This window comes from Labeo rohita, unplaced genomic scaffold (genome assembly GCF_022985175.1).
Source record: "Labeo rohita strain BAU-BD-2019 unplaced genomic scaffold, IGBB_LRoh.1.0 scaffold_1460, whole genome shotgun sequence".
In the NCBI taxonomy this organism is placed as follows: Eukaryota; Metazoa; Chordata; class Actinopteri; order Cypriniformes; family Cyprinidae; genus Labeo; species Labeo rohita.
In genome coordinates this window covers 1-12,998 of record NW_026127627.1, presented here as the reverse complement: position 1 = coordinate 12,998, position 12,998 = coordinate 1, and the positions used below count along the sequence as shown (strand labels likewise).

Below are 12,998 nucleotides of genomic sequence, written 5' to 3'. Positions count from 1 at the left end.
TAAAAAGGGTAACACAGGGTCATACTAGTAATTAGGAAACCAATTGCTGATTTTTTACCTTTAAGCAAGAGATAAAGAATAAAAGATTACATGAATAAGGTGTTTATTTGGTCTATTACTAGGGGTGTATCAATATTAAAATCTCACGATATGATAACATTGCAATATAAAGTCCATGATATGATATTTATTGTGATATTTTTTAAAAAAGACAAATGATGATGGGGGGGGGCGATGTAAAACAAATTAGAATATAACGTTAATAATAACAATTTTATATTATTGTTATTCCTATGACAGTAATAGTCATTATACTGTAAAACAATTGCACTTTAAAATAAATAAAAACTAATATTTCATACATTGATTTTTCTTTGCTTTACACTAATTTCTACACTTCTGAATTTGGACTGCAGTAATGTTACCGATTTAAACCACTAGCTGTCAGCAATTCATACTGCACTTTTAAGCTTTTATTTTGACAAAAACAGCAGTAGAGCTTTAGGAAAACTCCAGATTTAGTGAAAACAGACTTACAAAAATATGTCTCACTACAAAATCTAGTGAAATGCTGTAATCATCTGTGGTGAAAATAAAGCATAGCTGGTGGCCGTTGGGTTCCCAAGTGCTAAACTCACAGCACAATAAACAAGTTCACTGCATTCACTGTGAATGAAGATGTTCTGAGGCGCGAAAAACATCGGATCTGCTGATCGCCTAAATGAAGTGTGCACTTTTAAATGCACAGCAAAAAACAGACTTGAAGAAGGGATAAAGGGATTAATTAATATTGCACTTACGTTCGATAGATAGCGTAATGGCCCAAAACACAACTTTAAAGACCTTTTATGTTTATGTTATGTTATATTTTAAAAATCTACACTTTTTGCCTGGAAGACCTATATCGTTTCTCATATTGTCATATATCATAATACTGAGACAGCTTTGCTACAGCAATATCACAATATAATATTAACGTAATATGACGTTAATAATATTAACATCAGTTAACTACATTAGCTAACATGAACTAAGAATGAGCAATACTTGCATAGCATTTATTAATTTCAGCATTTACTAATCCATTATTAAAGTTGTACTTGTTAACATTAGTTAATGCACTGTGAAATAACACAAACAAACAATGAACGTGTAACGATGAGAGAGTGACGAGAGGCGAGCGGATCCATATGCATGCTTTTTATTAATGGACGAGGCAGATACATGGTCAGGCAGGCAGGGTAATCACAGGTACAATCAGGAATGATGAAGACGAAACACAAAGGGAGTCAGTAAGGCAGGCGTGAGTCCAACGAGGGGCGAACAATATCCGAGAGGGGCGATCCGAGAGAGAGTAGTCCAAAAACAAGAGCGAAGGTCAGAAGGGAACGAAGAAACTAGGAAACACTTGGAACACTAGGAAATAATCACTAAACACTCAACAAACCGCGATCGGTACAAGGAAGTCCGGGGGTTTTATGGGGCGCCTGATTAGTCATGGGGGCTGACGTAATCAGCGCGGTGGTGGATGGGAGATGCAGTCCAGGATGCCACGTAACGGCCAGGGAGTAAAAAGAGGTGAGAGAGACATCTGGTGGTGGGTAGTCCGTGGAGCACCGACCAGATTCGTGACATAGCCCCCCCCCAAGGAGCGGCTTCCAGACGCTCCAACAGAAACAACAGAAAAAACAGTCCAGGGGAGCGGTGGGGGGGCCAGGAGACTGAGGCAGCACTGGCTGGGCAAAGGCCCTCCAGGGTGGAGCCGGGGGTGGAGCGGGAGGCTTGGGAGCCCTCCAGGCAGGAGCCGGAGGCGGAGCATGGGGCACTGGCGTCCTCCAGGGCGGAGCTGGAGGTGGAGCAGTGCTCCGGGGCGGAGCAGGAGGCAGAGTAGACGTCCGGGGCGGAGCAGGACTCCTCCAGGGCGGAACTGGAGGCGGAGCAGGACTCCTCCAGGGCGGAACTGGAGGCGGAGCAGGACTCCTCCAGGGCGGAACTGGAGGAGGAGCAGGAGGCGCAGGAGCCCTCCAAGGCAGAGCCGGAACCCGCGTCACAATCCGGGACCTGGGGAAAGCAGGGACAGAGGAGGCAGACAGAACAGGGGAAGAAGGCGCAGCAGTCCCCCGGGGCGGAGCAGGAGGTACCGCAGCTCTCCGGGCGGAACAGGAGGTGCCGCAGCTCTCCGGGCGGAACAGGTGGCTCTGTCATGGACTGGGACCTGGGGAGAACAGGGACAGAGGAGGCAGACAGAAGAAGGGGAGAAGCAGAGAGTATTGAGGTGAACGCCCCCTCCATAAGAGGTTCCACAGCTGACGCTGGCACCTCTGGAGGCATTGGCGCAGCTTCTCCTACGGGGAAGGCCTCAGGGGCGGACTTGAGGTCAGACGGGACCTCTGGAGCAGACTTGGGACCAGACGGGACCTCTGGAGCAGACTTGGGACCAGACGGGACCTCTGGAGCAGACTTGGGACCAGACGGGACCTCTGGAGCAGACTTGGGACCAGACGGGACCTCTGGAGCAGGAAACCGCGTTATGGCCTGGGACCTAGGAACAGTAGAGACAGAGGAGGCAGACAGAATAAGGGGAGAAGCAGAGAGTTTGAGGTAGAACGCCGCCTCCCTAGGAGGATCTACAGCCGAAGCTGACACCTCAGGAGGCATTGGCGCGGCTTCTCCAACTGGTGAGGCCTCTGGGTCTGTCTCGTGGTCAGACAGGGCCTCCGAAGCAAACTTGAGATCAGACGGGAGCTCTGGAGTTGGCTGGCGAACAGATGAGACCTCTGGAGCTGAGTGTGCAGCCCACACACTGAGAATGGCGATTGCCAACACGCTAGGAGACATGACGTGACAAGGCTCAGGGAGGTCAGACGAGACCTCTGGCACAGACTTGACGACGGGTAGGACTTCTGGAGTCGTCGTCAAGTTCTCTGGAGCGTAGCTTGCGGCCCAGATGCTGAGGATTGCGGTTGCCATCACACTGGCAGACATGATGTGACAAGGCTCTGGGCGGTCAAACGAGACGCGACTGGACTCTGGGCCGTCAGGCGGGGCGCGACTGGACTCTGGGCCGTCAGGCGGACGCGACTGGACTCTGGGCCGTCAGGCGGGACGCGACTGGACTCTGGGCCGTCAGGCGGGACGTGACTGGACTCTGGGCCGTCAGGCGGGACGTGACTGGACTTTGACTCTTGGAGATCAGCGGTGACTTGATTTGATACGTGAAGACCAGCGGTGGCTTGAACTGGCTTGTGAAGATCATTGACTTTACTTGACTCAGGAACCACGACTGTGACCTTGCTTGACCCGGGAGCCACGGCTGTGACCTTGCTTGGCTTGGTTTGAACGGCTGTGACGTGACTTGACTTGGTAGGAACAGCTGGAACATGACTTGACTTGGCTGTGACTTGACTTGACTTAGTAGAAACAGCAGCTGGTGCAGGTTCAGAAGAGGCAGACATGACCTTGACCGGTTGTGGCCTGGCTGACGTGACGTTAGCAGGCGCTGGCTGGGCTGACGGGGCGTTAGCAGGCGCTGGCTGGGCTGACGTGGCGTTAGCAGGCGCTGGCTGGGCTGACGTGGCGTTAGCAGGCGCTGGCTGGGCTGACGTGGCGTTAGTGGTAATCTTTGCGTCAAGCACTGGCGTGGCGGCCCTCTTGAGCAGTGCAGACTCGGGCTCAGGGATGATGGCGGAAGCTTGACTGGACTTGGAAGCTTGAGCTGTAGCCTGACTTGACTCAGGAACAACATGGCTTGACTCAGGAACAACAGCTGTAACGTGACTTGACTCAGGAACAACAGTTATAACGTGACTTGACTCGTGGGGAACAGCTGTGACTTGGCTTGACTCATGGAGAACGACAGCTTTGGCTTGACTTGACTCTGTGTCTTGACTTGACTCAGGGGTAGCCGCCGCGACAAGGAGCGCCACTTTAGCTGCCCGTACTGTCATTAGGGGTGTGTCCAGCACGTGGGCCATCATGACCACAGGTGGCGTCCGGGCCCTGACCACAGGTTCTGGAATGGCAGCCATATTGTGGAGCGGCTTGGAGACGGCGGCCATTTTGTGCAGTGGCTCTGGCGTGGCAGCCATCTTGTGCAGTGGCTCTGGCGTGGCTGTAATTTGACTTGAAACAGAAGCGACAGCTGTAATTTGACTCGACACAGGAACTACAGTTCTGGCTTGATCTGAAACAGGAAGAACTGCTTTAGCTTGACTTGCCTTAGGAAGAGCAGCTCTGACTTGACCTGATGCAGGAAACACAGCCCCAGCTTGACTTGACACAGGAACAGCAGCAGTAAACTTGCTTGACTCAGGAAATACGGCTGCAACTTGGCTCGGCAAGGAAACTTGACTTGACACAGGAAACACAGCTGCAACTTGACTTGACTTGGAAACTTGAGTTGACTCAGGAATTACAGCTGCAACTAGACTAGACTCGGAAACTTGACTTGACTCAGGAAATGTAACTGTACCTTTGAATGGCTCTTGTATGGCAGCTGTGACGTGACGGAGCTCTGTGATAGCCGCCATTTTGTGGGACGGGCTCCGCCGTCGCCGCCATCTTGTGAGCGCACGCGGCGCCGCCGCCATCTTGCAAACGGCCTCCGCAGTCGCCGCCATTTTGTGAACGCGCACTGGCGCCGCCGCCATCGTATGAACGGGCTCCGCTGTCGCCGCTACCGCGTTAACGCGCTCCGGCGCGGCCGCCATCTTGTGCGTGGGCTCTGCTGACACCGCCATAGCATGAGCGCGCTCTGACACGGCCGCCATTTCTCGAGCGATCCAGGCGGCAAACTTGTTTGTGGCATCATGATCCGGCAAGACCGCTAGTTTGCGAGTGGGACGCGCGGTCGCCATTACCGCGTTGTCGCGTTCCCTCTCCGCGACCCCGACAGTGCACGGCGAACCCACACAAAAACGCAAAGTTCAGAAACGCCTCCAGCGACGAGCGCGGGCCCTTGCGTCTTAGTCGCGCACGGAGGGGCTGGTTCACGCCGTCACAAAACACCTCAATCTTAATACAGTCCGGGAGAGTGGAATAATTAGCAATTGAAATAAACTCACGGGTATAATGTTCGAGTGTGTGTGTTTTCTGTTTGATCCGGGAGAGAATTCTGTCTGTGTCCGTATCGGCTGATTGTCCGGGGTGGAGCTGCTGGATCCTGTGGTGGCGGTTTGTTCTGTAACGGTGAGAGAGTGACGAGAGGCGAGCGGATCCATATGCATGCTTTTTATTAATGGACGAGGCAGATACATGGTCAGGCAGGCAGGGTAATCACAGGTACAATCAGGAATGATGAAGACGAAACACAAAGGGAGTCAGTAAGGCAGGCGTGAGTCCAACGAGGGGCGAACAATATCCGAGAGGGGCGATCCGAGAGAGAGTAGTCCAAAAACAAGAGCGAAGGTCAGAAGGGAACGAAGAAACTAGGAAACACTTGGAACACTAGGAAATAATCACTAAACACTCAACAAACCGCGATCGGTACAAGGAAGTCCGGGGGGTTTTATGGGGCGCCTGATTAGTCATGGGGGCTGACGTAATCAGCGCGGTGGTGGATGGGAGATGCAGTCCAGGATGCCACGTAACGGCCAGGGAGTAAAAAGAGGTGAGAGAGACATCTGGTGGTGGGTAGTCCGTGGAGCACCGACCAGATTCGTGACAGAACGACTGTATTTTTATCAACTAACATTAACAAAGATCAGTAAATAGTGTAATAAATATATTGTTCATTGTTCGTTCATGTTAACAAATTATGCTTTATTGTAAAGTGTTACCAACTGGGTTGTAACATTTCAAGCATTATGAACAGTGAGCTTGCTCTGACTGGTACAGTATTTTCTCTGCACTTCTCTTTGCATCTACCTTCAACATTTAAAAAAAAAACAAAAAAAAAAAAACAGTAATAAATTACACCTTTGAAGCAAAAACCAGCCGGCTCCAATTGATGGTCGGTCAACCAGTACATCTTTTCTACTAATAAAATGGAAGATACACCCCATAACATCCAGTGAAATTCTCTCATCCATTTATACAGTACATAATCTGGTAAGGCTAGCTGCTTTCCTCTGATCCATATCCAGAACCTGTGTTGAAGTAATGGCGATGTAATCTAATAAAAGCTCAAGGAATCCTCGGGCAGTAGCAGTTGTGGAATAGGGTCATGAGGGGTTTCATTACCACAGGCAGTCTTCTGCACACCGCTGATGTCATTTGCGGGGCAACACAATTCACCACGAAGAGCCTCGGGTTGAAATGCATAAACTAACACACATTCCACAGCTCTCAAAATTGTTAAAGCCATGCTAGGCCAACAGAGACACACTAATAGGTTGAACAACAAGGCTGAGTACACAATCTTTATGGTATAAAGGAGAAATTTCCAGCTTAGTCATAAAAAGCAGTTTATGTAATTTGTAGTGGGCAAATACAAAATGGGAATTGAATGATAAACAAAACAGAGCCTTTTAAAGCTGTTGTGTGACTGCAATGGGATACAATTTAAAAATGCCTGTATGTGTTGAGATAACAGGGCAAGCAGTTAACTGGATAGCAATAGTAATCAGAATACGTGAGCGGAGCGGTGTGATTTTAAATGGAGGGAGGAGTAGATTTTTTAAAGTCGAAGTGTCATGGTTTTCACTTGCTGCAAGATGCCTCCACCACCATTCCATCACGAGTGCAATTCATGCCAATGGCCCATGATATAACTGCATATTTAGCATATTCACATTAAACATATTTAGCTATAGCTTGATAGAGATGGGTCACTCCAATCAGAAAGAATGTGAAGGCTATGATGACAGCAATGGACAGGAGCGTGAAGTTAAGCTCCGCTCACATACTCTGATAGCAGTGCATGAAACACTACATCCTTGGGCTGGGTAGTTAATTTTTAGGAGTCAACCAAAGTGCCTCAATACCATTTAGCATCGAAAAATGTCTTGTCGTCTGGTACCAAATCTCATCAAGGACAGTAAACCAATAAGCATGCAACATGCTTGATGTGCCTAAATCAAGTGCTAGTGATTGGCTCTGGTGATTTTTCAAGGAGTTTACGCTGGTTACAGATATGTGGCTCACACATATCTCCACAGCCTGTGTGTGTGCAAGTGTCCAAACCCCCACAGATGTAAGGCTATGGTTACACTAGTGCGTTTTCGTTTTAAAAACCATTTTAAAATTTAAACGATCCTCGCCAATACTGGTGATACCAGTGTTTCAGAAATGATCTCTACCCACACTACATGACTTATGTGACCATTCATTCACACTGTAGCATCATGCCTCGTGAGACAATTAATAAGATTTACCTATACTATGCTTTTACTCAAAACTTACTTTAACCCATGTTTGTAATAACTTCCGATTACAATATAATGTGTGATAACATATAATGTTGCTGAATTATGCTATTCGAAGTCTTTCACACCAAGCTAATTGCTATACCTGCTTAGCATTTCTCATGTAAACACCCTGTATTGTGAAAATAGAAGGAATCTCTTGAAAATCATATACAAATCATATACTGTCATAATCATGTGTTTATTAAGTTCATGTTTCATCCGTAGGAATGTTTTACTAGGTTTCTTATGTACAGAACTAAAGTAAAGTGTAATAGACGTTCATCATCAGAGACAGTGCGGGGTATAAACGTGTAATATGAGTGACATATGAGCAGCAAATGAGCTTCCTCTGAGTCAGAACAGTGATCACAGAAGAAAAAAACATACTGAGATAGTGCTGGAAGCTGTTAATGCTCATCAGGAAATCAGTGAAAAAAATGAATAGAAATAATGATTCTGTCTAAGCTATACATTTTTAAAACAAAACACACTAGTGTAAATGTAGCCTAAAAGATATGGAGAAGACGGTGCAGCCAAATGTGTTAAAGATCTTAAGTATGCAGCAGTGAGCCTCACATACGGACTTAAAACTGTCCATTTTGCACTGAAAACTATTTGAACTTCATGAAAACTTTATGCACCAACTTGGGTTACATTTTGTTCCTTTGTGCAGTGCTCAGGACATGAGTCTTTATTTTGTAAAAATATCAACAAACTGATTAATAAAACCAAAGTTTTTTGAGGTGATGTGAAATGTAAGTTTGTTAAAACAGATTTCATGAAACTGGTATAGAAAAATGTATCAATCAGCAACCGTTTTCGAATCAAGGTATCAAAAACTTTTAAACAATACCCAGCCCTACAACCTCCTGGTTCAATGCACCTACACATGCAAATACATACACAATTTAATGGGGGATGGGGGGGGGTACCCGAAGCGTACATCCGTATTTGGAAAGACACGGAAAACAAATAACGTTCTATGGAGCCACTAAAGTCAGAAGACTCAAATAAGAGGTTGAAATCAGATCAGATCAAGAAGGATTAAGCTCTGATGAAGCATTTCTGTTCATTTTTGTTTGGTTTGACTGTCATAGTACTAATGCAAAAACTGACACTTCAGATCAACATTTCAAATAAATAAAAATATATGAACCTTGAAGAAAGTGAAAATGTCTTAATATACATTCAAATCCAAAGCTTAATATAAGTACGCAAGTATGTCTAAAAACAACTAGGGAATTTACAAGCCTCTCTACAGAGTGTCATATAGGCATCTAGTGGTTACACCATAAAAAAATGTTTTTCTTTCTTTCCTCTCACCAGGTGGTGCTAATCTGCCATCAAACACTGGATTTGAAAGGCCTTGTCTCTATTTCATTCTGCATTGTTGAAAAAAACATTTGAAAAATTTGAAAAAAAAAAAAAAATTGTTCTATTTTTAACATGAAAAAATAATCATAATTATTGCATAAATATTAATTAAATAAAATTCCCTCAAGATACAAAAGAAAAAAAACAGAGAAGCCAAAATTTCCTTAATCTTTCGACATATAAGGTCACTGTACTACAGTATAAGTACATACTGTAAGTTTAAGAGCTTAAAACTTTCTTGTTAGTCTAAAAGCTTGTTGTATATTAAAGCCAGTCTGCCAAAATGACAGGTTGTGGAATGTTCCACTCTATGATGTAATAGTGTGGCTAAACACCACCTCTGCAGATGATCAACACCTGCTTATGTCACAGCCTGTTTAGCCCACCAATTCACATATGTAATGTAAACAACGAGAGACAAATGCAAGTCTACACGGAAACCAAACAATAAAGATGGCTCCATATACAAGACGACGCTGTGTTAGCCGTGTTAGCATATCATACCAGTAAGTGCTTACTTCCGCGTCTACAATACAAGCCTATTCAAACAGACCGTTAGGGATGGGCGATATCTTAATGGTTGCGATATACCGGTAAAAATTTTCCCCACAATAATAATTAGTCTTCCCGTGATAATAACGTAAAGTCTAGTTGTTAACATATTTCTGTGTGCAACAGTGCGGAGTGACACGCTGAAGGCGGGCGTGAAACAAGCATATCGCTAAATGAGGAGCTCCAATCTGGAACTGGTTTGGTCAAAACTGTGCAGGCAACAAAAATCGGTCTGTGCCTTGAATAACGTTAACTGTATTAGTAGCAAGTGTGCGATGCAGTTTTGCTTGTGTTTGAGCCTGTATACAAACCTGTTGTCCAACAAAGATATCATTTATTGACATGCTTTTTCTCCAAATTAACTTCATATAGTCAAGTGTTTTAAATAACCTTTTGCGATCAGACGTGGCTTCATATTACAGAATGAAGCAGAAATCATACTATTTTATGGTATTATAAAAGCTATGTTGATTAGCATTGCATTATAAATATACTTCATCCTTAAAAAACACCCAAGATTGTTTGAAGAAAACAGACAAACCATATATTGTAATCAATCGTATGTTTATTGTCCAAGTTTCCTAAGTTAAAATTCCTCTATCTGCTTTTTATTTAGCTACAGCGATAACTGGATTAGAGATTCCTGAAGCATTGTCAGTACTATTACTTCTACTATAAAGCATATGTGGTGTTTCTGCGCAAGGCTTCCGGATCAGAAAGAGCTTTATTGCCCAGTGTGTTTCACACACAAGGAATTCATCTTAATATTAGGAGCTTCCAGTACAGAAAGTACAAACAATGTAATTCACATTCCAGTGAATTAAACAGTCATTACATTATGTGTGTACTCAGTAATGCTCACAACACCCTATTTTGTAAAAACGCGGACGAAAAAGATCCGAGAAAGCAAAAAAGGGCTCTAAAATCAGACGCTGCCAAATGCATAAAATTAACTGAAATATTCTCGAAAGGTTTAAATTCGGCTGCTGCATCGGAGGACAGTAGCGCGGTAGAGGAGGTAAGAAGAAAACAGAAAATATACTTCTAAGTCATTATACTAAAATATACTAAGTAATTTTTCACGCCATTCACGCTACTTCTGACAGTTTTTGACAGTAACCTACACTGTGTTTAACAGTTGTAAGCTTAGCGTAGAACTCCCGTACATTTTAAAATGTCATTATCAGCAGATAACGTGGGATTTAGGGTATACAGACTGCTGTATGCTACTAGCAATATAGTCTAACATGCAAAAGAACCTATAGCTATAGCCATAGTACTGTAGGCATTTGTAGTGAACTCTGAATACATAGCTAGTCTTTAAAGTAAAACATTAAATACATGCATAGGTTACAGTATGTAATTAATCCTTAGGTAGGGTGGAACATAGACTTCTATTACAGGCAATAGTGTAATATATCTATGCAATAGTTAGACAATGTAAAATGAGACATTGGCTTGCTTATGTTCTCCCTTGACTGAATCGTGTGTTCATCTATTCAAAACTAGAATGTTTCTGGACCCAGTGCAGACAGCTCAGCTGCTGCAGCAGAGTCAAGTATCATGGAGGTAGGAAGACAGCAATGAGAATGACACACCCTGACACAAATGCTGACAGTTTCTTAATACTGTGTGATAGGAGTAACCCTTATGATAGGAGTAACCTGTGAATGTGTATCTCACACACACACATATACACCTTTACACACAAATGGAGATGCAGCACTAGCAACACTTCAGCCTGAAGTGTTGCTAGTGCTGCATGTCCATTTGTGTGTAAAGGTGTGTGTGTGTGTGTGTGTGATACACATTCACAGGTTACTCCTATCATAAGTAATAGCAGACAAACGGCATAAACAGACAGCACACGGACTCTACAAGATTCACAGATTATTTTTTATTTAGTTTTTACTGTATGTATAAATTTGTTATAAACGGGTTGTTTTTGTTCCAGTCACATACATTAAATGTTTAAATATCTATTACATATGGTACTGCTTATATTACTTCACCATCTGCACACCAATATAAGTAGTGAATGTGCGTGTCCGTGGGTGGGGCTGTGTCGGTGTGGTAATGTGGGCTGGTGTGGCTACAGTGCCAGGGCTGAATTTTTGTCCCAGTCCGCCCCTGGACCTGTTCTGTATCCTTGGTATTACAGTCTTCATCTGCTGATACTTCAAATGTTTTTGCGGTCCCTGAAAACATGATAAACATATTTCCTAGGAATGACTTGTTTTTCATATGCAAAAAGTTGTGAAGAGTTAGGATAATGCACTTTAAATGCACTCTGTCTCTCACACACACACTCACACACAGCCTCAACTACTCACACACACACACACACACACACAGCCATCCAACTACCCCCAGTCACACTTACACACACATCTATGTTAAGACATACACTTAATCCCATCCCACTACACAGAGTTAGACTGAGAGAGTTAGAGTGAGAGCAGATGTTTAATAGTTTTTTAATTTTCTATTTTCAGCAGACTATTTTATATTGACGGAAGTAAGCATTTATTTCTCAGAATGACAAGTTCTATGTATATGTAAAAAGTTGTGAAGTGTTTGGATGCTGCATTTTAAATAAAATATTTTATAGAACACATTTTTTATTGATATAGATCACGTGTCTATCGCGATACATATCGTTATCGTTTTATCGCCCAGCCCTACCGATAAGGTCTATATGTGTATGAATTTTGGCAACTGTAGGTCAAACTGTGTGTGCTACAGAGCCCCTCAAAAGTCGCGACGCCCCCAGGTGACCCCCCCATATCAAACTCTGTCCAGCCCTGATGGCCACAGATTCCAACATGTGTGCAAAGTTTCAAGAGTTTTCGTGTATGTTAAGGGCCTCAAAACCCCCCAAAACATTGAAAAAAATAAAAATAAAAATAATAATAATAATAAATATAGCTGCAAGCAGCGGCCCTCGCCGCCAGCACAATCGCCATGCCGGTAGCATCAGGAAAATGGTGCCCAGCGGGCACATGCATTGACAGTAATCCTGTGGCAGTTTGGATTGAAGGGTTACAGCAATGAAAGGGTTAAAAGCAAACTGCAGCAACACTTTCGATGAAGCGCGTATTTATAATACTCTAAGGAGTGTTAGTTCACATGTAGTTGTACAATTGCTTATTGTCAATAGACTAGGGAGACCATCAAAATAATACATAATATATAATGTAAAAAATAAATGTAATATGATATAGTCTGTTATAAATTAAGTAGATTTTATATGTTGTCCATTGTGTGTTATAAAAAATCATAATCTTTAAAGTTATAACCTCAAATACTCAAGTATTTTATTGTATTATAATTGTTGTTATGATTATTCATGAGATGATATAACATATTATAAGGTTTTTATAATGCATTATGCATTCATTTTAATCCCTTATAAATACCATTATAATGTATTATAAATAGGGGCTTCATAGAAAGTTTTACCCAAAATGCTTTTACATCATTCTGATAGACTGAGAATGAGCTGAAAAAGATTCCTTATCCTATGAGGTCATCTTGTGTTCATCCTTGGTATTATAGTCTTCATCTGCTAGTTTACATGTGTGTTATTTGAAATGTTTTTGCGGTCTCTGAAAATATGATAAGCATATTTCCTAAGAATGACTTGTTTTTTATATGTAAAAAGTTGTGAAGAGTTAGGATAATACACTTTAAATACACTCTGTCTCTCTCTGTCTATCAGTCTCT

The 12,998-nt window shown here is 43.3% G+C and overlaps 1 protein-coding gene across 1 annotated transcript; it reads right to left on the bottom strand.

Moving 5' to 3' along the window:
* Nucleotides 1–2,161: 2,161 nt before the first annotated feature.
* Nucleotides 2,162–3,068, bottom strand: LOC127158336 (uncharacterized; the record flags this gene model as incomplete). Its single annotated transcript, XM_051101492.1, has 2 exons — nt 2,509–3,068; nt 2,162–2,448 (listed from the first exon to the last, which is right to left on the bottom strand). Coding segments are annotated over exons 1-2 (764 nt in total), but the record flags the coding sequence as incomplete, so codon positions are not given.
* Nucleotides 3,069–12,998: the final 9,930 nt, after the last annotated feature.